The 25000-nt window shown below is 42.0% G+C and overlaps 2 protein-coding genes across 4 annotated transcripts in view; one reads left to right on the top strand and one right to left on the bottom strand.

The window, feature by feature from the left end:
- LOC125030594 (DNA-directed RNA polymerase I subunit RPA49-like) overlaps positions 1-7608 on the bottom strand; it is an 18943-nt gene extending 11335 nt beyond the window's left edge. Inside the window, exons 1-6 of one of the 2 annotated variants that reach the window (XM_047620742.1) lie at positions 7592-7608; positions 7306-7457; positions 5313-5519; positions 4820-5007; positions 4337-4468; positions 3947-4059 (exon numbers count right to left, since the gene is read on the bottom strand). In XM_047620742.1, coding sequence (XP_047476698.1) covers positions 3947-4059; positions 4337-4468; positions 4820-5007; positions 5313-5519; positions 7306-7423 — 758 coding nt within the window. In that variant the 5' untranslated portion in view covers positions 7424-7457; positions 7592-7608. Of the gene's footprint in view, positions 1-3946; positions 4060-4336; positions 4469-4819; positions 5008-5312; positions 5520-7305; positions 7520-7591 lie in introns of those variants that run through there. The other variant, XM_047620733.1, reaches the window with a different exon arrangement.
- A 380-nt stretch (positions 7609-7988) lies between these two features.
- Positions 7989-25000, top strand: part of LOC125030606 (nudC domain-containing protein 3-like) — a 17173-nt gene continuing 161 nt past the window's right edge. Inside the window, exons 1-8 of one of the 2 annotated variants that reach the window (XM_047620762.1) lie at positions 7989-8003; positions 11051-11298; positions 11905-12024; positions 19554-19658; positions 20533-20674; positions 21730-21876; positions 24367-24555; positions 24882-25000. The exon at positions 24882-25000 is cut by the window's right edge and continues 161 nt beyond it. In XM_047620762.1, the coding sequence (XP_047476718.1) occupies positions 11174-11298; positions 11905-12024; positions 19554-19658; positions 20533-20674; positions 21730-21876; positions 24367-24555; positions 24882-24995 (942 nt within the window). In that variant the 5' untranslated portion in view covers positions 7989-8003; positions 11051-11173 and the 3' untranslated portion in view covers positions 24996-25000. Of the gene's footprint in view, positions 8004-10993; positions 11299-11904; positions 12025-19553; positions 19659-20532; positions 20675-21729; positions 21877-24366; positions 24556-24881 lie in introns of those variants that run through there. The other variant, XM_047620754.1, reaches the window with a different exon arrangement.

Consider the following 25000-nt stretch of genomic DNA (forward strand, 5'->3'; position numbering starts at 1 on the left):
TCCTGAGGGATGTATCGTTTCTCCCAACATTTGCAGAGAAGGGTGTGCAGGGGCTCGAGTAGTGCAGGTTTCCCACTCTTTAGGACCTCTGCTGGAATGCTGTCAATCCCTGGGGCCTTTCCACTTGAGAGATTGCTGATGGCTTTGCTGAGCTCCTCCTTTGTGGGCAGCGCATCAAGTTCCTCCATCACAGGCAGGTCTGGGGTGTCAGCAAGGGCAGCATCATTGACAACATTCTGCGTGGCGTACAGCTCCAGGTAGTGCTCAACCCTTCGTTCTAGCTGCTTGCCTTGGTCGGTGATCACGTCGCCTGTCTTGGTCTTGAGGGGGGCGGACTTACTGGGCGCTGGACCTGTCGCCTTCTTTGTGCCCTCGTACATCCCTCTTGCATCTCCTACGTCTGCAGCAAGCTGTATTCTACTGCAGAGATTCAACTAGTAGGTGTTTGCGCAGTGACGAGCTGTCTGCTGGGATGTTTTCCTGGCAACCCTGAGTGCAGTAAGCGTGGTGGGGTTCGGAGCGTTCTTGTAGGCCAGAAGGGTCGTCCTCTTAGCCTCAACCACAGGCTCCAACCTGTCCCAGTGAGCCTCAAACCAGTCAGCATTTTTGTGTTCCTTCTTTCCGTAAGCGGAGATGGCTGCACTGTAGATCGAGTCCCGCAGGTGGTACCAGATGAGGTCTGTGGTGTCGTCTTCAGACATCTCCCTTGCTAGGGTCCCGTTGAGAAGGTTCAGGAAGCCCTGCATCTTAAGGGGGTTTCTGGCATTGCAGGTGTTGACGTGTGGCCGTCCGCTCTTCTTGCTGTGGTGCATCTTCCTCGGGGCAATGCGCACCTTACTGGCGACGAGGGAATGGTCAGTGTCGCAATCAGCACTGTGGTAGGTACGGGTGAGGAGGACCTGGCAAGGTCCTTGCGTCTGGTCAATACCAAGTCGAGCTGGTGCCAGTGGCGTGAACGAGGATGTCTCCAGGATACCTGATGGATTTCTTTGCACGGGAAGAAGGTGTTGGTGACGCAAAGGCCGTGGTAGCAGCACAGCTCTAGCAGACGCTGGCTATAGTCATTTATCTTCCTGCGTCCGTAGGCACCGAGACAGGAGAGCCAAGCCTCGTGGTCAGCTCCCACTCTGGCGTTGAAGTCGCCAAGGAGGTAAAGCGTGTCAGTGCTGGGGGTTCGGGATATATCATCCAGGGCACTATAGAACTGGTCCTTATCCTCAGGGGTAGAGTACAGCGTGGGCGTGTACACACTGATGATGGTGGCTGAGCCGGAAGATGTGGACAGGCGGAGGGTCAGAATTCTCTCTGTGCCTGCTGAAGGGGGCTCGATGGAGGTCATCAGTGTGTTCCTTATGGCAAAGCCGACACCATGCTGGCGGGGTTCTTCAGGGGGTTTACCTTTCCAGAAGAAGGTGTAGCTCTCTTCTCTGAGGGTACCACTGTCTGCAAGCCTCGTCTCCTGCAAGCATGCAATGTCTACACCTAGCTGAGAGAGCTCTCTGTCGATGACAGCTGTTTTCCTGGCATCATCAACCTGTTGGATGTCGGGGGAGAGGCCGGGACACATGGTCCTGACATTCCAAGTAGCAAAGCGAAGACATGGGGTCTTCGCAGATTTTCTTTTGTATTTGTTGTTGCCTGGTGTGTTTTTTTCTGGCCCACTTTTCAAGTCGGAACTCTAATCTCCATGCACCCAGTGGAGCAGATGAGCCATGGCGGAACAGCACCTAAGTGGCTGGGGGCTGCCCAGCTTGAGGCGGGCGGTAGCTGTTCAGTGGGACTGCAATGGTCCCTCCCACCATCAGAGATGGCCCCTGGCGCCCGTTTCCTTCGCCAATCAGTTGGGCTTATAACCGGTATCTGCGCATCTCCCATGTTGTGTCGGCACCTTTCCTATATATATATATATATATATATATATATATATATATATATGCACATTTGTACCATCACCGATGCGGTGTTTGACGAACTACTTGCCACCATGTTGACATCATGTAGTTTACTGGGTATTTATACCCGAGTGGTTGACCTATGATATTTCCTCCAAGGAAGTAGTTGGTTAGGTAATCATTGTTGGTGGTTCTCAACCCACCATCACATCTCCAACAGATTCGCCCACTACCATAATCTAGGATTGACTTATTTCCAATATATGGAAATCTGTGTGCGCTCACACACACAGAAGTGGCCGATGTCCAGATTTGCGTATATTTGGTAACAACAATTACCTAATCAATTACTCCCCTGGGGATGGATCATGGGACAACCACCCCAGTATAAAGACCCAGTTAACCCAATGGCGTCGGGTATAGAAAATTAAAAAAAACTCTATGCTCTGAGCGCGTGAATTCGGTACATCAAGCCGAATCATTGCCTTGGGGCGTTTTGGCGCGGCGCCGCACGCCTCAAATCGGGCATATTGTTATGACGGCGATAGCCGTGACCCGTCGCCATTGGGTTAAGTAATGTCAAAGGTGGCGTCCATCCATCAAGGTCACAACCTTGACTTTGCATACAAAATTGTTATTCTGTGTCTCTGGAATCACTGGTGATGCATTTAGCAATGAGGTGAACCCCTTGGGCCTAGAGGTCGGTCTCCTGGACCAAGACCAAAATTCAGTACTTTGGGGGTCTGTTAGGGGAACCTGTTCAGTCAATACATGCTTACTTAAGGACATTGAAGTCACAGCTTTACGTACCTTGGTAGGGAAGTCCATGTCTCTGGACTGTCAAACCAAGAAGTCAATAGACGGATTGGTCTGGCAACAGGAGCCACGAACTTGATCAACAAGAGCATGTCCGTACCTATGCAAAAGGACCAAGCTACTTGTCTTCAGTGACTTGATACTGACACTTTTGCTCTATAGAAGTGAAGCCTGGATGTTATCTAGTGCTTTGGAGTCTCATCTTGATACCTTTTGTAACAAGTCCCTACACCAGATCATGGGGTACAGTTGACAGGATCATGTGTCCAACTGATGACTACACCGTAAGAGCAATACACCAGAGCAATACACAAGAGCTTCCACTGCCTCCTGATCTGGATGACTTATCATATGAGGACTTGCCTCAAGACTTTCCACCTCTGCCATCGCCCCTAAAAGACTACTATATCATACCAGCCTGCTCAGGTGCATAATTGCCACATTTATTGTACAAGGTGTGATGGTATCCCCAAATTTATTTGAAATTTGCAAAACATATATAGGCCAGCAAATAAATATATCCCTGAAGTTCCCTCATATCCAATGGAAAGTGTAGGAGAAATAAAAGCAAAACTTGCTGTGTACTAAGAACTCTCTCGAGGGATGGAACTGAGGCCTAGTCAAAATCTCCCTTCACACCCTGAATTGACTATATGGGCTGCATTATTGCAAAAGGAGCAGCACAAACTATCAATTGACAGCAAGCACCATCCCGCAAAGAGGAAAGGTCTGATGAGCATGGGAAAATAGGAGGTGATCGTTGGAAAGCTGAATGATAGTGTCATTGCTGGAGTATATTTCTTGGATGCAGCAGCTAATGTGATTGCTACCAACATTATAACTTAGAATAGAATAATCAATTTACACTACATTTAGTTCTGAATCTTATATCATATAACATGATAATCATTATAAGATACATCACAACCTAACATAATATTGGAAAATATGACATGGTATATATGCATTTTTCACTCTTAATTATCTTTACAATAATCAACTTATTTAAATTGTTTCCTATTTCAATGGCATTCAAAGGGAAGCACCAGTACTGAAAGTCTCTCAAGCAGACTGGACAGATGGGACTTGGGACAAGTCATACAGTGTTGTTTCCTTGGTCTGGAAGCTGTTAGGATTTTGTTCAACACACCATATAGTGTGTGTGTGCTGAATCAACAGCAAGCCTTAAGAAATTGTTATTGCTAAAATTTTACGTAACATATAAAAAAAGGTCTTACTTTTCATCTGGATCATTCCCTGCCAAAAGATGTCTTGCAGTTTTCTCGAAGTTACAAAGGAAGTAGTCTGGAGCAATTACTTCAAGCTTGTATACATCCTCAATGTTCAAAGCCTGAGGGTAAATTACAGAAGGGAGGAAAATTTTAGTCAGCTAACTTTTCAATCAATTTTTTCCTTCATTTCAATAACAATGATAACTGGAAAAGTTGAAGAACACTATGACAAGACACAGCAGACAAATAAACTAAACACAAAATAGGTTTTTGAAAGATAAGGCAAAATATGAGCCTACTCTTTACCTTTCAAAAAATCTATTTTGTATATTTGTCTGCCACATTATCAACACTGTAGAGCATTTTGTCCTTTAACAAAATGCCATTAATACTCACATCTCTATCACATTCTGGTAAAATAGAAAGTAAGGGATTCTTCTCCTCCACACCCTGTTCCAAGTCTTCAGATTTCAAATCAACAGCAGAAGCAGCTTGGTCTATTGCAAGTGCCATATCCTCTGTGTTTACCTGAAAGGAAAATTTCATCTTGAGTTCTTGAGGAAGTACTTTGGTATACATAAATACATTTTGCTTTCTGAACAGTAGTAACAACAACAACTAGACTCATATTGAGCCTTCTAGTTAACAGTGGGATAGGTATGAGTGCAAATATGAAAAGATATACTCAAGTAATTCAATTAATCAGTAATTATTTTACTTGGAACTCAAACTCAATTAAAATTAAAGTCATTCATAACTTTACTACCTGTAAAATAACTTATAATTACATTCTCTCAATACTGATGGTAATGCTGGTAACAACCATAAACTCAAAATTCATTAAAGTCACTTGAACATCAACGACTGTCTAGAAATTACCTGATATTGTTTGCGTCTATTGACATACTGCTTAGCTTTCTTAGTTCCAAAGGAAGTTACGACCTGCTCTTGCTTTTCATCAAATGTCAGAGAGTGAACGGAGTCTTTCAGGTGATGGTTTGTTGACTTGATGTCTTCAAGAACTGGATGAAGTAAGAACGAACTTGTTTCCACAAGCTCCATTTTTCCTGTTTAAAATATGTACAGGTAAAATCATGATATCTTGCTTCTCTCTCAACACAGCTCTGCCTGTGATGAGTTCCTAACATTGCTGAACCTTAAAAGGTTTAATTCTAATCAGGTGGAATGAAATGACCCTTCAATTTCTTTTATAAGAAAAATGTTGTATTTTTCTCTTTCTTATAACAATGAATATTAATTGAAAATACTGCAAAAGCATAGATACCACAAAAGCTTAAATACTCTTTTCATCTGAACAAAAGTTTACATTATACCTTAATTCTAAGACAATATACATAAACTGCACACATACCAGTGTTTTTGTCCCGGACTCCAATGAAGACTGATTCCCTTGAGGTCATGCCAGCTGTTAAACCAAAATTTTTTCCAGCATATCTCATCTTTGGAGTATCAACAACAAAAACTCTATGCCTTATGCGACGCTTGCTTGAAGAAATGTTCTGGTACAACGTTCCATTTAAATTAGCATTGTCCAACACTCGTCCATTAGAGAAAGACACTGAAAGAAAATAATCTCAATTAAATTCTAAAGTTCAATATAACACATTTTTTAAAATTTACATTAATATAGTGATAAAATTTATAAAATTTAAACCTCTGGTAGGCATGAAATCATGAAATTATTGTGATGAACTGATGGTATTGCATAATGACATACACTGCACCAGCAGCTCATCAGAGAGAGCTTGTTATTTTCCATTAGTAGTGACATCGTTTGTTTAGTGTCAGTATCATATACAGACACTTAAAGTGAAAAGAAGCCTTCAACTTTTGTGTATAAATTATGTATCAAATATAGTTACAAGCTATCAGGTGTCTTATGATGTGTATATTAATGTAATGAGATGTCTACTGACTAGTCTTATGGGAGTTCTAGTTACGCATACGCAGTGCTCTACCCACGGCAAGGTAGAGCACAGGACTAACATGAGGGAGTGCCCAATGCCAAGTCTGTCTAATTTTCTCTCCAGCCGTGAATACATGGAGGGTTCTTTGTTTTCCTGAACAGGGGTTGGGGGCAGAAGCCCCCTGCATTAGACAATATAGTGACTGATCTGGTACTGTGATTAAAGCAGGGTTCAAGAATTCCACACTGCGCACAGGCAGCTGAAAATCCCTCAAAAACAGTCAACAGACATTACGATACTGTAAACATAGCCACATCCTATTTAAAAATGTAGTAATTCCTTAATGGCTCAGTTCTTTCTCAAATGAAGCACAGCTATGGCATCAGCCAAGATATCTGGGGAGGGCATGATAAGTAAGTATCAGGGAAACTGCAGTGTTAGAGAGTGATCAAAGTAAAACTTTCAGTAATTTAGATATTGTGAAGCTCATTCATAGCAAATATTAAACAATATAGTGGCTGATCCAGTACTATGATTATGCAAATTTTTAGAATTCCTGGTCTGCAAAACCTTCAACTCGTATATTCCAGCAGGATAGAGCCTGGGCAAATATCTGGATCTGGCACCAATAATTTCTTACCTCAATCTCAAATATACAGGGTGCTGGCATGCACATATCACGCATATGAGAATGGTCCAAGCCTGCGAATTGTCCATATCCTTGTCATCACTGTAATGGGAATTGCAACCACTATCCACCACTTTTCATTATTGCCATGATAATTTGCATGTTAAAGATAAAACAGCACCTAATGCACAGCCTAGCCACAATGGAACAATTTATAATTTAAAATGGCTTTCCTTGGGCCCAGCTTCTATATTCATGTGAATATATATTATGAATCTTAATGGCTCTAACAGACTGGTCGCTAGTGGCTATTGTAATGTAATGACCAAGTACAATTCCCATTGGCTCATTTGAGTTCCCTCAGTTACGTCCTTTGCTACAATTCCATGCAACTGTTTTGTCACCTCCTCGATTTCACATTATTTTTTCTCGGCACTGGAAAGGTATGTGTTGTGGAATGCCTAGATTTTTTGAGTTTTACATCCTCTCTACTACCTTTATCATTAGTTTGCAAAGGAGATGCTATAGAAGTGTCTTAGAATGTTACGTTCTATCTGATGGCAAGTTCAGATTCTGCCTTAAGTGCCATTCTTTTCTTATTTTAACCTAATCATGTCCCTTCACTCCTGTCAGTATCCTCACTGTAGGTGGATTGAATAAAACTAATTTGGAGGAATTAATTGTACTATAAGCTACCAAATTCAAGAGCATTAATGTTTAATCAATCTGCATAGCATAACAGTTTTTAAGAGATTTCTGCAGCAGTAAATTTCCAGCGTAGGTGTTAGTCGGTTTTTGGTACAACTTACCTAATAAAGGTTCTGCTTTTGCATTTTGCTTCAGATGTACATCACCAATTAAACATTTCCTCTTCTTTATTGTAGGTGTGATAGGTGTTTCGGTTTCTTCTGTTAGTGAAGAGTCCATTTTACTACGATATTACGTCCCAGAGACGGTCCTCCTGTGACGAACCGAAGGGATTCACGTGTAGTTGGTGTTTACATGTGAAGGGAAAGGATAATAAGTATAAAATGAATTAGTCAAGTTATATAAAGGGTAGTAAAGAGATTAGTATACGAATAACGAATATCTCACTTTTTGTAATGCAAAAAACATTTTCGTGATATATATATCGTTGCAGACTTACTATCCCTCTGAATCTGGATTTAAATATGCCCTCAGATCAGTACATTAGGACGAGCTTTATTTTAGTCTGTATGTTGGAATTCACATTTCAAGTGCGAGTCATTTATAACCTTTAATAATTGCGATTATGTATATAATGCCTTTTCTTATTTCCTCACTTCAATTTCCTACCATCTTCCAACTGAGTTTCTATAATCCTGTGACTCCTTTCATCTTTATCACAGATAATACATTTCTTGTTTGCAGCCGTGGCTAGTATCGACAATGGGTGGGCACCTGGTGAACACAAATGAGTACAGCAGGAATTGCCACTGAGCAAGTGGAGCTCAGGGACATCTTAAAGGCCACAGAAAGTGCTTTGGTATATAGTCTAAGTCAAAATAATATGTGCAGAAAATTATGTAGTTTTGAGAATACAAATGGAAATTACGACGGGAGAACCTTCCCCTCCCTAACAGTGCCACCGATCGTCAAAAACAGGTTTTAGTTCCCCTAAATTAGCGTCTCAGATTTGCTACAAGGGGCAACTTATTTAGGGGCTTTGTATGTCATTCCAAGACACCCTTAGCCTGATACCGTTCCTAATACTCATGTTTGATTAGACATATAACCAAATTCTTTCGATATTCCTATTCAGTGACATAAGCGAGGAGGGAAGAATCGCCTACTTACTACTGTGCTATGCTTACAATACCAATCAACATAAGTGCCTTGGTTGCTCCACAGGACTTAAGAAGGTCCTTTGAAAAAAACAAACAAAAAAACAAACTGAAAAACCTCCTGTCCTTACCAGACCACCAACTTCGATTAGATCTTTCCTAGCGAAGATATTTGCACGTAACTTTAGGGGTATATTAAAGGATTTGCCATAATGGTGATATTAATACAAGTGCTAGTGTGGGTAATGATAAATGTGGCAGCTGGGAGCAGCTGTGTGTAAGCCTCCCATGCCAGTACATAGCCTCTCCATCGTCAAGACAGTGCCCCTCGTGGCCATCCACGGGAACTGGGTACTTTACAGTTCCAGGCTAAACTGCGGAGGATCTTGGAGGAGCAGGACAAGGTGCTATATAAGTACTTATATAGACCTTGGAGCAGGAGGCCCTAGAGGTACAGAGATTCTGAGATTAATGGAAGACTTTAGGGAGGCAGGCCTTGCCAATCCGCCTCCCCGAGAAAACCTACTGGCAGTGTTACAAATAAATGGAAAGCCTTGCACTGAAGGGAACTAAAGTGGGAGAGAGTTAATATGGCTTCCCTCACAAAGGTGAGAAGGTCTGGCGATCGCATGATTTCTGAAGGTGCTTACATCTGTTACTGGTCAGGCTGCAGCAGGTGGTCACGATCAAGGGGCAGTAGCCTTTTGTTAGCTTTCAGCAATAGAGGAAATTGCAGTCGATGAGCGTATAATGGTACTGAGACTGAGCATGCATTTACATACATATCTGGTTTTGATCGAGCTGACTACAAGATGTCTGTGTCCCAGTGTCTCAGGAACTGATACCAGTAGTGAGAAGAGCTTCTTTCCCCGTGGCTTTGCTGGGTCCTCGAGATTGAAGATTGACTTCTGATACCAGGGCTCTAACCTGCGTCACTGGACATGGTACAGTGATACCAATAAAGTTACCAAAGAGATCGACCACACCTTTGTTAATCTAAAAATTACCGGAGGATCTCCCAGAATTGAAGGTTTTACCTGTGTGTCGAGTTTTGTGGTACCGACCATAGACTGATCGTGGTTACCCTCGGGTCCACTTCAGATAACCCATCTCTCCACTAACTACTCAGGGTATTTCACTTCGACAGACTGAGGGAAAAAGTGTGACTGGAGGTTTTGGAGGCAGTTTTTTATCGTTTCACAACTCGCTACAACTAGACAGACCGTGCATTTGCATCGATCCCTAACGCATAGAACCCAGACACTTTTGAGAGGGTAAAGGAACGACATGTCAAGAACTGCCTACCAGCCCTTGAGAAAACTCTGCAGACCCTTCACAGACGTCTACAGTTTGCCGAGTAGAATGATCAGGTCAAAACAGATCACTTTGGTTTGAAAAAAGTTGGGCCGAGTGCTTTCAGCAGAAGTCAGGGAGACCATATCCAAAATCAATGATAGTAAAGCAAGTCTCTGCGGCATCGCAGCTTAAATGCTAAAGGCTGGTAATGAATCCATGGTTCGTTGACAGTATGCTAACCTGGATGCCATCTGGCAGTCCAGTGCCGTTTCCCTAGACGCGGTGTGAGGTATGGTCATCCCTTTCTCATAAAGAATATATTGGAGAAATCTGCATTGATTTCTGGCAAGTCCACAACAGACCGCAACCTTGCACTTCCGAGTCAATGCTCCCGATGGATTCAGGAATGAGGCGACACCCCTAGACCTAGAGCTTTCTTGGACCAAGATCCAAGATTTTAGGGGTCATATAAAGAATGTAGGAAGACCGAGGGACGACTTAGGAAGTCGTAGATTGGGCATATCGGTCAGATCTATCATGATGAGCCAAAGATAGGCCATGGGCCTGTCAGACGACTCACAAAGAGGGACTCTCATGGATGGAAACGAAGTGGGGATGCGACAATGGGCCCCCTTGGCATTAGTCACAATGACTGATTGAACTGATGTCACATATAAGGTCTTCCAGATTCAATTTGTGACCATTTGTGAGATGTACGACGTTTCTTTTTTTCCATCACATTTTTCCTTAGAAATATTTATTGTTCAGAAATCTTGAAAACACCAAGAATGCGTCGTTTACTTTACATATGTTAGTGTTACAAGATGCACAAGCAAAAGTCGGAAATGGGGAAACGTCCCCCCTGCACAGTGGTAACTGCAGAAGTCCATGCACGTCTATTAGCGTGGAGCATGAATCCGTAATGTTATCAGAAACCAACACTCCGACTTTCAAAGCCTATTCTATATTATTTGTTATATGTTATATGGCGTTTTTTTTATTACTAATGTACTGATTACCTTTTACATTGCTCAATTGCAGTGCGGTACATTGTAATAGAAATGCATTTTCGTGGTAGAATGTAAGAATTCAAGGAAGACGTATTTTCTAATTAAAAATACCATCGTTACTAAGTTTTGGTATGAACTCCATATAGTAATCACCCATCTACTCCCCCCTCTCCCCCCTCCCCCCACCCCCTCTCTCTCTCTCTCTCTCTCTCTCTCTCTCTCTCTCTCTCTCTCTCTCTCTCTCTCTCTCTCTCTCTCTCTCTCTCTCTCTCTCTCTCTCTCTCTCTCTCTCTCTCTCTCTCTCTGTCTCTGTTTCTCGTTAATAATAATAAAATTTCGAACAGTTTTAATTCATAAATACTTTAAGCCCCCAATAATTTAAAAATAACTTAGGCTCGTTACTCCCACACTACTGATATAAACAAAAGGGCTTGTTATTCTAGCTTCCAGAAGTTCCGATGAGGCGGGGTCTGACATTCATAGGAAAGGAAGAGAGTCCAAGTATAGAAAGGAAAGAAGAAGAATAGGAGGGGAATCGTCCAATAAGAAGCCCAACATAACTCAACATGAGCGAGATTCCCAAACGAGAGGACTGTCACGATCACGTCTTGGCAGATGTCCTGGCGAAGGAAGGAGGCTCCGTCCCAGCCTTCCTTAACGCCGTTTTTGGTTTCCTATCAAGGCAGTGTCCGTAAGTATTGTCTCTCATTGGATGAAAGTGCCAATTACCTAACTTGAAATTTTGATAAAACTGGTAAATTTCTAGAGTAGGTACGCATTTATAAACCCCATCAATTTAGTCATCAGTGGACTCAATTAAAGTCTACTAAACTGTATAACATTCATAGCCAGCAGAATTAATGAATAAGCACATTATGAATACATGAAAAATCCCTAATAGGACAGAGTAAACAACAAAGAATGTTGATATTAGTGAGTGGCATTTATTCAAATAATGACGGCAATAACATAAAACAATTTTTAGGCCACTGTTATATAGAGGAGAAAAAAAATACACTGATGTATCTATGAAAACCCTCATTCCTTCTGCTTTTATGTGACCCATCATTAACTTCAGGTGTATAAAGAGTGTAAAAAAAGTGCAATGAGCAGGCAGTGCACATTATAAATAATCTTTTAATGCTAAAAATTTTGTATCAGCAATACAGATCTTTTAAGAATTTTTATTTATCACTTGAGACTCTTAATGCCTTTCATATTCTACTATGTATATGATTTCAGGGAAGGAAAAGGGAAGTAATGTAATACTGTATATTGACATGTTTCAATCTTACAGGGAGGAATTGTACAACAGCTCACAGATTTCTGGAGAACATCTTATTAGTCAGTCTTACTGCAAGTGGCGGCAGAAGTACATGCAAGAGAAGACTCAGAAATCACTTCAGTCATTGCAGTGGTGAGCCTTATTTATAATTTAAGTTTTTAGAAGTGTAGACTTATTCCATAGGAATCTTGAATCATTGTAAAAGAAATTTGAAATATGAAAAGTAAGTATTTACTTGACATCTTACTAAGAAAAGATTTGCTGTGAAGCAATTGCATTGTATTTAGTACTTAATTTTTGTATATACAAGGACATGTATGCCATCACTCTACATGGGTGTATTTGATAAGAGTTCCTGATTTAATTTTGATATCTCAAACCCCTCAATCTAGACACTTCCCTTAACCTCTTCAGTCCTGATAATGTGACCATCATGTCATGAAAAGTTTTGTCTTGAGAGGCAGGTGATATAAAGATGCTGTCGCAAGAAAAATTGGCTGTGGGCTGCGGTGTGATGCAAATTTGCCATTGTGAGTGTTTTGGCTGAATGTCAGGATGATGGGAAAGACTCGCCACAAGTGCACAAACCTCTTGGAGAGGGATTAAACTCATTTGGCATTTAGAAAGGGGCTTTTGCATTATTTCCATCAATAAACAAGTGTGGAATATAGTTTCCGTGAGCCATGACTGGAAGAGTGCCTGCTCTAGGTATTACACCATTTCCATGCTCAGTATCCTATTCCTGGCTGCTGTGACTGGCAGCACAAGTTGAATATTTAAAAAAAAAAAAAAAAAAAAAAAAATTGACTATTGTTATTATCCTTGTGCTGAATTATAAAGACAGATATGGACATTGGAAAATGGTAAAAAATCAAAAAACATTTTTCATAAAATGAGAAAATAACATGGCATAGGGGAGGCATAGAGTCTTGTCACTGCACATGAGTGTTTGTGCACAACTGGCCTATAAGCCTTGCATCTGTCAGAGCGGCCACTCATGTAAGCCTAATGCTCTTATTTTGGGCCATGTGATTGTTGTGCAGCAAACAGATCCAATGGGTTAAAGGATTCTTTGCTCATATGGTTCATTATGAAAGTGGGTACTGGAATATAAACCTAATGGTGCCAGGAAAAAACTTTTCTCATTTTAGAATTTTTTGTGAAATGTCTCTGCACATAGATGGCTCTGCATGTGCTTAGTCACAAAGGAGTCAAGTAGTAGACTTTGTGACCTTACCTTATTTCACTTTTCCTTGAATATGTGTGTGTGTGTGTGTGTGTGTGTGTGTGTGTGTGTGTGTGTGTGTGTGTGTGTGTGTGTGTGTGTGTGTGTGTGTGTGTGTGTGTGTGTGTGTGTGTTTGTTTGTGTGTGTGCATTTTTTTTTTTAACTAGTTCTGTCAATATTGATGGTATTATTTTTATTATAGACATAATATAGACATTTATAATTACTATAATGTTGACATTAGTGACAGCAATATAAAATACCATAGAATATTTTTGAAAGTCAAGAAAATAGTAAACAGATGAGACAGGTAGGACTCATAATTGGTACGTTGGTGACTTAGTACAAGTGGAGCCATCTATTTGTAAAAACATTTGAGAAAGCAAACTCAGAGTGGGCATGGCATGTACGTATATCAGTTTTTGGTTAACCTATTGGATCTAGGTGCCTTGGATCTTGTGTAGACTAAAATCCAGGCATTAGGATTATTTGAGTGGGGACTCTTCCAGCTGCATCGGATCATTTACACAGCTGTATAGTGGACTAGTTAATCCCTTCACAACGGGTCATGTCTCTAGACGTCATAACAAACCGTTGAAGTGCTCCGAGGCGGTGATTCGGCTTGATGTACCAAACTCCCGTTGCCATTGATCGCCAGAGCGTCGAGATTTTTTTTTAGTTTTCTTCACCCGTCACCAAGTGGTTAACAATAGTATTGTGTGGATTTCAGGTGTAGCTCTACTAACACTCCCACATTTTTCTTCTCTGTTTCCCCCATTCAACTTTTAATTCCTTCGATATACTTGATGGACACATGAACAAACTTTATGAACAACAGCCCCTTCCCAGGACCCTCCCCCCCACACCACCTCCTCCTATCCCTTGTAACACTACGTACCCCAAGCCTATACACTCGACACCTTCAACACCCAAACCCTCCTACTTCACCCTCACGCTCAGTGCCCTCTCCCAATGCTCTTGCCCCCCCCTTCCCCATTTCCTCCTTCTCTTATCCCCACACCCCTACCACCCTCTTCCTCTTGAATTATTCTTCCCTTCTCCCTTCTCCCTCCATTGCCCTCTTCTGCTCATTCTCCTTCCTTTCCCACATACACCCCTTCCTCCCACACTCCCTCCTCCCGTTCACCCTCCTCCTCCTGTACAGCCTTCTCCTCCTGCACACCCTCCTTCTCCTCACCTCCCCCTCCCACACACCCTCCTCCTCCCACACACCCTCCTCCTCCCACACACCCTCCTCCTCCCACACACCCTCCTCCCCCACACACCCTCCTCCCCCCACACGCCTCCTCCCCCACACGCCCTCCTCCCCCCACACGCCCTCCTCCCCCCACACGCCCTCCTCCCCCCACACGCCCTCCTCCCCCCACACCCCTCCTCCCCCCCCACCCCCTCCTCCCCCCACACGCCCTCCTCCCCCCACACACCCTCCTCCCCCCACACGCCCTCCTCCCCCCACACGCCCTCCTCCCCCCACACGCCCTCCTCCCCCCACACGCCCTCCTCCCCCCACACGCCCTCCTCCCCCCACACGCCCTCCTCCCCCCACACGCCCTCCTCCCCCCACACGCCCTCCTCCCCCCACACGCCCTCCTCCCCCCACACGCCCTCCTCCCCCCACACGCCCTCCTCCCCCCACACGCCCTCCTCCCCCCACACGCCCTCCTCCCCCCACACGCCCTCCTCCCCCCACACGCCCTCCTCCCCCCACACGCCCTCCTCCCCCCACACGCCCTCCTCCCCCCACACGCCCTCCTCCCCCCACACGCCCTCCTCCCCCCACACGCCCTCCTCCCCCCACACGCCCTCCTCCCCCCACACGCCCTCCTCCCCCCACACGCCCTCCTCCCCCCACACGCCCTCCTCCCCCCACACGCCCTCCTCCCCCCACACGCCCTCCTCCCCCCACACGCCCTCCTCCCCCCACACGCCCTCCTCCCCCCACACGCCCTCCTCCCCCCACACGCCCTCCTCCCCCCACACGCCCTCCTCCCCCCACACGCCCTCCTCCCCCCACACGCCCTCCTCCCCCCACACGCCCTCCTCCCCCCACACGCCCTCCTCCCCCCACACGCCCTCCTCCCCCCACACGCCCTCCTCCCCCCACACGCCCTCCTCCCCCCACACGCCCTCCTCCCCCCACACGCCCTCCTCCCCCCACACGCCCTCCTCCCCCCACACGCCCTCCTCCCCCCACACGCCCTCCTCCCCCCACACGCCCTCCTCCCCCCACACGCCCTCCTCCCCCCACACGCCCTCCTCCCCCCACACGCCCTCCTCCCCCCACACGCCCTCCTCCCCCCACACGCCCTCCTCCCCCCACACGCCCTCCTCCCCCCACACGCCCTCCTCCCCCCACACGCCCTCCTCCCCCCACACGCCCTCCTCCCCCCACACGCCCTCCTCCCCCCACACGCCCTCCTCCCCCCACACGCCCTCCTCCCCCCACACGCCCTCCTCCCCCCACACGCCCTCCTCCCCCCACACGCCCTCCTCCCCCCACACGCCCTCCTCCCCCCACACGCCCTCCTCCCCCCACACGCCCTCCTCCCCCCACACGCCCTCCTCCCCCCACACGCCCTCCTCCCCCCACACGCCCTCCTCCCCCACACGCCCTCCTCCCCCCACACGCCCTCCTCCCCCCACACGCCCTCCTCCCCCCACACGCCCTCCTCCCCCACACGCCCTCCTCCCCCACACACCCTCCTCCCCCCACACACCCTCCTCCCCCCACACACCCTCCTCCCCCACACACCCTCTTCCCCCTGCACACCCTGTTCCTCTCCCGTACCTCCTACCCCTCAGCCATACCCCAACACGACCCATCATGATGCCCAGATACCTCAGCTTTTCAACATTTACTTCTGCAGCACTATATCCAAAATGACCCAACTCCTCCACACTATTGGCTCATACATCCAGGACACCGTAGTAGGTAAAGACAGACTTTCTGACATAGGGAGATGTAGCGGCGCCCTCATCACCACGAAACCTTACTTAACTGTTAAACATAGTGTGGTATCCACATACACAAACAATTATTAGTAAGTTAGAGAAGGTTAACACCACATCAACCTCACAATATGCAGACAGGCACACAGAGTAACAACATAAGTAAACAAGATTGCTTACACCACGTAAACACAACCAGCACATGTAACGCCCATAATCAGAAATATGTGACCTACCACACTAGTACAGATTCTTACAAAGACTCATACTTTCTATGTATCATTCGTGACTCCCACAACACACAATACACACAGATGAAGCAGACACCTTCCACCAACTTACACTAGCACCTCAGAACACATGTATAAAGCACCAAGGCTTAGACCCCCCCCCCCCCCCCCAACAACAACAACAACAACCAACTCCCATATTAGCTTGATATGTACTAATGCTCAGTGCCCTGTGCTTAAATCACTTTGAGATTGAGCCTTTAGGCCTGGCCCACACAAACAATCTTACACCATATTAAGATTCCTGCTTTTTGGCAGTACTATTAGCACTTTATATGTAGACATTATTTATGTTTTGCTATTTTCTGTGGTCTATATTGTCATTCGTTATACTGTATCAAGATGGTGATAAATTATTTTGACTGAGCAGACTCTATATTATCTTTCCAGGTAGTTTACACTGTGTAATGAAAGTAACAATAACCTTGTTTTATTTGTGTTTTATTTTAGTTTCAATTTTCTGCAAGACATCTTGTACTACTGGTAACTATGGGCAAGAGTAGGTTCCTGCACGTGGACAAAGGTCTCCCTGGAGAGAGCCTTCTAGGCATGGCTTATAAATGATGCACTTAGGAACACATGAACAAGCCCCTTTTTGAGGGACAACTGAGTAAATTTCACCTCAAGTATTTTGTGCATTTATGAGAAGATGCACGTTACCTGCCCCTTTCCAACAATTTCCCATAGAAAGATATTCGTCACCAGCCCCTTAATCAAATTATTTTTTCTATGACGTGAGATTCCTGTTACCCAACCCTCAGCCAATTTTTTTTCATGAAAATTTGTTCATACCTCCAGGGTCCATAGATTATTATTATTTTTTTTTTTTTTAAGTTTGTGGCAGTCTTATGTATCTGATCAGAAAGGTCTGGACTCAGAATTCAGCATTATTTACATTCTTAAAATAAAGAAAAATAATGGAGTAAGGAATTGAAAAGTAGGATTTTTTTTTTTTAACTATCACAAAATCTTTATTTTTTGTAATGATTAGCTAGATATCTTATTTATAAATAGGTTACAGTCCTTACATATAAGGACAAGAGTCACACACCACAGTCAACTGAATCAGAGCATAAGCTCCGATTCTACACCCCTTTTATAGCCATGGGATTATATTGAAGATTATGCTTTTGAGAAACGAACATGATATTTTGTGTGTTCGTAAAGCTAAAATTCAATCTCGAGACTTGTTGCAATGGTTGGAAGTTTAGTATATAGTCCTGACTTTCTAATAATGCCATGTGTGTTACTCTTGGTAACATGTTTGCCAAGATTTTTTTTTTTTTTTTTTTTTTTTTTTTTTTTCCCCTGTGCATTGCCTTACTGGGCTGTATGCCAAGCCTCAAAACACAGTAGGTGCAGAGGCCTATTTACAGGGGAGAAGCTCTTGATATCGTCCACCAACCCTGCCTCGAACACCTCTTCTATCTGCCAACAGCGATCTTGTCCTACTCTGAAGGCAGAGAGGATTCACAGAAGGTGAATCCTCTCTGCCCAGGGCATGATGGGCAGCCCAGGTGTTTATGATGGCCATGTCAAAGAGGAAGAAGACCTTCCTGTACCACACCTGGGACCAGTGATTCATTGAGTAGTAGCTCCCCATCTGATCACCAATGTCAACACGTTTCAGTACTGTCACAGATCTTGTAGGCCTTTAACCCAAACTCTTGCTCAGGTTGAAGATCTTGAAAGTTTGTTACCCACAGAACTTGACCAGAACAAGTATTTATTAGAGAGCAGAGTACAGCTTGAATACAAGCAGAGAAGTAGGTCTTGCTGGTGCTGAAGCTAAAGTCTGAGTGATGATCAGAAATCTGAGGTCGTGGCTTATAATTGAGTGAACGACATCAGGTCTGGTGTCGATGATGTTTGGTGTGTGCACATCTGTATCATAAGGCAACCGGGGTTGACGTGCCTGATGAAATGGCAATCGCTCAGTGGTTACTAACTCCAGCAGACAGCCGAGAACAATAGCATCTCACACGTCATATACTCAGAAGTGATCCATCTCCCGGGTGTCTCACTGGTGGGACGCCTATCATAGTGGGTTAACAGAACATTTTATATTTTTTTTAAATATTCACATGCATTCTTCATCTGGCTTGAGAGAGTTGAATTATCAAGGGATCTCCAGTGAGGAGGATAGGATGTTTTGGTTCAAGATTATCAGAATTGATCTCAAACTGCTTTGGAGTATCTATACATTTCAAGAAGACCTTCTGGGATATTAAGAGACAATCACAGAAGCATTTATTTAATGATAAATTGGCAGTAACTTAAACTTTTCCACTTCCCTCAACTACAGAGTTTGTGTAATCTACTACTTGGTCAGAAGTAGAAGCCAGTTGTATCAGAAATTGGCAAAGTGGGCATGGCAAGAGAGTCAGTAATCTCCTAAGAAAAGCATACTCAACTGCACAAATGATAATAATTATATGTTTCAATCAATATGATTTTTAACTAGATATTGTATTTTATACACAGCGTATCCCTGATGTTTACATTGTTAACATGTGTACATTCAAAGTTCCTCAAAGGAGCTATCCTCTAGATGAAGTTGTTGAGCAGATTATGATACACACCTCTACTATGTCTTCTCTGCAACCATGTACAAGCCCACATACTTTGTTTTAGTAATTGTTGAGCCTCTATTTCTAGAGCAGTGACGAATAAGCTGCGAGGTGGGCTGCACAGTCAATCATAGATGCCATGATTGTTGCACAAATCGAACACATAGGCGATGGTTCTGTTTGCCCCTTGTGACCAGCAAGTTGGGAAATTGCCAACAGGGGGACTTCGAATGATGATATCACAAACTGGTTGCTGAAAAATGTGATCATGCGACCATACCTTTAGCCCTTTGAAATTAAGTATTGTAAACCAGTGAAGTAAAACAATATGCTTCTTAAGCATTTTGAAGAAAGTCCATGTCTGAAGGATATGAAAATACATATATATCTCAGAATTTATATTTCTGGCTATTTTCAAAGTAGGTTCAGGAGGATTTGAAAGGAACACATGCAGTCTGTTAATAGAAAGAAAACTTTTTTTTTTTAACTGCCATATGTTTTAGGAAGATGTTTAATACATATACAAGTATGTTAAGTAGTATGTAAACATAAGTTGTGGAGAACTTTAGAGACTCCAGATATGCAACAAAATCTGTTAATTTCAGCAATCCAGAATGTGATGTACCGCCAGCTGTGGCTGAGGAAGAGGTGGCTGCAGAGGAGCCTGAACAGAAGAGGAATGCAGATACTTCTCCCAAGACAAAAGCCCAGTAAGTTTCACATGCCAGTCATATGTAAGAATTTCTTACATATTGAAGAGAATGGTATTATTGATGATGTTATACTTATTCTTTTTTATCTTTTAGTATTTGCTAGATTGTGAAAAAAAGAAAAGACTGATGCAGTAAAAATACTGAAAATAATTAATTAAGTATATGCAACAATTTATTTTCATATGTTACATGTACGTAACAAATTTTCTAGCAAATAACTGTGCTACACCTTTTTAAGATGCTCATGTTCTAAAGATTTTGCTAAATGATCTAGAAAACAATGATTGTGTAAGACATTTGTGTAGAATGTGAATAAAACAAGAAATTAGTATGAATATTGATGTTAAATTCTCTTAATTAAAAAGACATTGTGACATAAGCAGGGTCACTAAGACTAAAGCTAGGCTGTGGGAGGAACAAGTAGATGCTGGCACCATTGTTCAGTATACTTAGCTTGAAATTTAGTAATTTTTTGTTGGTTGTGCCTAATAAAGGCAATATAAAGTTTTCCCTCCAACCCTCCAGTCTTAGCAGTCCTGGATATGAAGTGTCATGTGTTAATAGGTCTTTGCAAATTTATTCTTAGCCTTCATATGGCCTTAAGATTTTCAGAACAGAATTTAATGTAAAAGAATATTCACATTAACAGAACTATGGGATAATATATATTATCTTCTGTAAATGAATCAATTATAATAATAATAACAGTATCCATATTAATAGCATTAAAAAAAATCCCAGAAACTCAAGTTATATCACGTTTTCAGTGGTATTAGGTTAATTTGAATCAGTTTAGAGAGATTATAAATGATAATAGGCCATTATATCAATGTTGTTAAAATGATGTTGCTAATCCTCTTGCGTTCATCAGGAAAAGTGTGAAGGAGACCCAACCCCACAGCAGCTTCAATGCCATCAATGGAGCTGTTAGGGAATCATATGCTTGGACACAGAGCATTGAAGATTTGGAAGTCAGGATATGTGTTCATGATAGCGTGCGGAAAGGAAGACAGGTGAAAGATTTTGGATTGAGTTGTCATATGTAGTTTTATACATGTAGTTTTCTCTTGTTTCTTTCACCTCTTCATGAACAGTGCAATATGCCATTTTTATTCTTTTTTATGCACATTTATGCATATTTATCAAAAGAGTTTGTCTTTTTAGTGGATCAATTTTGGGAAAACTATCATAGGAATGAAAGTAAACATTAGGAAGAAAAGTATGGATAAGAGACAGCAGTGTTACGGCCCTAAGACACTAGCATTTTTCTGTCAACGTGGAGCCATCCAAGTGAGATTCTGGGAATCACACGAGCATTCTCATACATATCACATTATATAAAAGAAATATAATAAGCTTATTTTATCTTATTTATCAATAAAAAAAAAACATTCTAGTGTATATATTCTCTGTAGCACAAGATCAAAGCAGAAATTAGTCAAAAGAAAACAGTGGCTACCATTTTAATTTGGGAGGAGTTCCACATACGTGCAATACATGTAGAAAGCCGCAAATTCATGTGCAGATGTAAAAATTGACAAAAAAGCACTAGTGTGATAGGGTGTTTAGCTGGCTTGAATGTCTAGCTATATTGTAGTGATTTTATCTTCACATGTGTCTACTTGTGAGAAATGAAGTAATTCACAGAAATTACATTGGAAGATTCCTCATACCTGACAATCAGTTCAGATAATATGATGCAGTATTTATTTTGTCTTTTTAATTTTTAATGAATTAATACACATTGTTAAATGTTTATTTTTATATTTTTGATGAGTGCCATTAAGGCTTCCATGCTCTCATCAGGAAAAGCATGAAGCAGAACCACTCTCACAGTGGCTTCAAACGTATTTTCAGCAATTTGATGTTGAATCTTCCATCAAGCAGTATTTAGACAAGTTTCTCTAAAAATCAATTAAAGACAGATTGCCAGTATTAATGTAATCTTCAGTTAACCTCTATATTAATCACACAAACTTACTGTTAAGCTTTCCTTGAGAAAGAAACTTTTTACTCTTTTCTTAAATAAGGGCATTTATGCCTTCATAATACATTGGCATTTTTTCAGGTTAAAGTGAAACTTCAGCCCATGCGTTTGGAGGTGGGTGTTCAGGGGTCATCTACTGCATGGCAAACACTCGTTACAGGAGAGTTTCCTCATGCAATCAAAGTGGAGGACTCAGTCTGGTCTTTGGTACCAGGAGACCATATATTGGTATGTGAACAGAGTTTTGGCAAACATAAGCATCTGACTCAGCAGATTTTTTTTCTTCTTTCTTACCTTTTTTTTTTCTCTCTTTTTTTCTTTTCTTTTGGTTCTTACCTCATAATTTGGTGATTTTTCTAGAGTAAAATTCTTCAACCCCCAAAAAAAGCAATATCAAAGCTTTGCCTTTCTACCCAGCCAAAAAAAACATGAAATTTTTAACCTTCACCATGGCCAGTTTTGAGATATGATGTATGAAGAGCTCAAATTTACACACAAGAAAATATATGTGAACAGTTTACAGTAAACCATGAGAACTGTGTAAAACATTATATTGTTGGAGGGGCACTAGGGCAAGGACAAACAAGGGCTTGTTTATGTATATGACATACAATACAATTTTTCTATGGTCTTACATATAAAAAAGAGGCAGATTTGTGTAAAACATTATCTTGTTAGAGGGGCATTAGGGCAAGGAGATACAAAAGGTAAAGGGTTGTTTAAGTACAGTCAGCTAAATTGAAGACTTCATGGTTTACTAGGTTTATCATCCAAAATATAACAGCGAGCACCTCAAACATTGCCACATGTGGGGATGTACCAAGTTTGGAAGTATGTTCATCGAGACATTTAGACACTAGATACTTGTTTTATTTTATATAGTACATAAGAAAATTATGCAATTATTTGCAGTACTTCAGACAGAATTTAGTGTTTAATGAAATGAAAAGACAGATATGTTTGCTTATTCTTGGAGAAATTTAAATGCTGGCGGATATGTTCACTGAATAGAATCCAAATTTTTCTATTATTGTTTCTAATTGTTTTCGCTTCAATTTTACCAGTGTTTCAGTAATGTTGATAGACTCTATTGGCATCAAATTCTCCTGTAGATGGAAAGCATGATTAATAAAATTTTCTTTATTTCTAACTGCACTACAGTCCCATCATTATGTCAAATGTGCTCATAGTTGATCAATTATGAATAAATCTGAGAGCAAATCATCCAACCTTGAAAACATTCCTATCCTGTTATTCCAAGACAACACTTCCATGTCATTAACCCCTTGATGACGGGTGAAGAAAACTAAAAAAAAAACTCTACGCTCTGCAGATCAATGGCACTGCGCCAACTTTGAGCATGGGAGTTCAGTACATCAAGCCGAATCACCAGCTCGTATCGCTTTGGCGCGCTGCCGCGGCGTACAGCTGCATGCCACAGATCGAGCAGTTTGTTTTGACGCCTCACGGCATGACCCGTCAGGAAGGGGTGAAATCATTACAAGGATAGCTTAATAAATGTAACAGCAGATTTTCTTTGCTGGGGATTGGCATTTATACACCTATCTGTTTTCCTTTTTTATTTATTTATTTTTTTTTCCTTTTATTTTTTCCTTTCTTTCTTTTCCTTTTATTCTTTTTAAGAATAATAACTATATTTGCTTACTTGAACGAAAAGATGTTATCCCTCAGTTAACCCAATGACGCCGGGGAAAATGAACAAAAAATGGGGAAAATTCTGTGCCTATTTTCTATATTTTTTGTGAAATGTCTGTCCATAGATGGCGCTGCTAGTGCTTAGCCACAAAGGAGTCAATTAGTAGACCTTGTGACCGTATCTGATTTGAATTGGCGGGAAAAACGTATTTTGTACTAGTGCTTTGAATATCGATGGTGTTATTTTTATTATAAAGATTATAATTCTTATAATGTTTTTTAATTTTAGTAACAGCAAAATAAGATAACGTAAAATATTTCGTAAATCAAAGTAAAGGGTGAACGGGCGAAACGGGCGAAACGGGCAGTACTCCTAACTGGCTCATTGGTGACTTAGTACAAGTGTAGCCATCTATGTGTAAAAACAATCAAACAAGTACTCAAAGTGAAAATCCTAAAGTGCATGTTGTATTTTGAAGAAAATACGAGAAATGTGACCAAATGTTAGGTGAATTGCCAGCGACGGGAAATCACTGGTTATTGAGACATTTTCAAGATGGCTGCATGTACATGACATGCATTACAAGAATTCTTATTTTATACTGAATATGTACGTACAAAAATGTTTATCTTATATTTGCAGTTTTCAGTCATTTGTCAAAAGAGGTACAAATGGATGATTGGCTCAGGATTTAGGGGATTTAGCTTGTAAGAACTTTCTAAACAATACCAGAATTACTTTCTCGCTCCCTACCTCTTACAGTAAAAAACAACTCATCAATTTATGAGAGGGTATGCTCAAATGAGTTAGCTCAGACTGAATGTCTAAAATCCAGATACCCAACAGAGCATCCTTGGACTTTAGGAGTTAAGTAATATTGTGACATTGCCATGTAGTGGAAATATTTCTTGTCTGGGAACCAGAAAACAAGATAGTTATGCACAAACAAAGGAGAACTTTATATTAAGAAATTTTGCTAAAAAGTCTGTATGTACTTAGGTTTCCCATATTTGAAACTGATTGAGCCCGCATTGTTACCAGTCTGTCTCTGTCTCTTGTAGATCCACATGGAGAAAACAGAGGAGCGGTGGTGGGACAGACTACTGACCAGTGAGGACTCGATAGACCTAAAAACAATTAATGCAGAGAGGGACTTTGCTACACTACCTGAGGAAGACCAGCAGAGGATACAAGAGCTGGTTTGGAACAAGAGGCAACAGGAACTTGGTAAACCTACATCAGATCAGACAGTGAGTAATTGGCTTTCAGAGACAAAGAACTTCAACTGCAGACATTGTAGGAATTAATGAAAACAAACATATGCAAACACTTCCTGGAAAGAAAAAAGAAAGAAAAGGAATTTATACAACTGGAATTTTACTTTTTAACATTAATCCCTGTTGAAGATGCAGTTAAGTGTGAACTTGAGTGTTATATTCTGTAACTACATTTTGCCCCTTTGTCTGTTTTAGTTTAAAATTGTATAATAAAGTATGTGGGTTTTTTTTGTTTTTTTTTTTCTCTTTCTCTTTAAACCGCAGGTGCCTTAGATGATATATAATTTTTTTTTCAACAGAGAATGGAGTCAGTGTTGCGAGAAGCATGGAATGCTGAGGGTTCTCCATTCCTGGGCCAGCCTTATGATCCTACTGTGATAAATTTCGCATCTAATCTAGATTTTAATCGGTAGGACTG

Source organism: Penaeus chinensis, chromosome 2 (genome assembly GCF_019202785.1).
Source record: "Penaeus chinensis breed Huanghai No. 1 chromosome 2, ASM1920278v2, whole genome shotgun sequence".
NCBI lineage: Eukaryota > Metazoa > Arthropoda > Malacostraca > Decapoda > Penaeidae > Penaeus > Penaeus chinensis.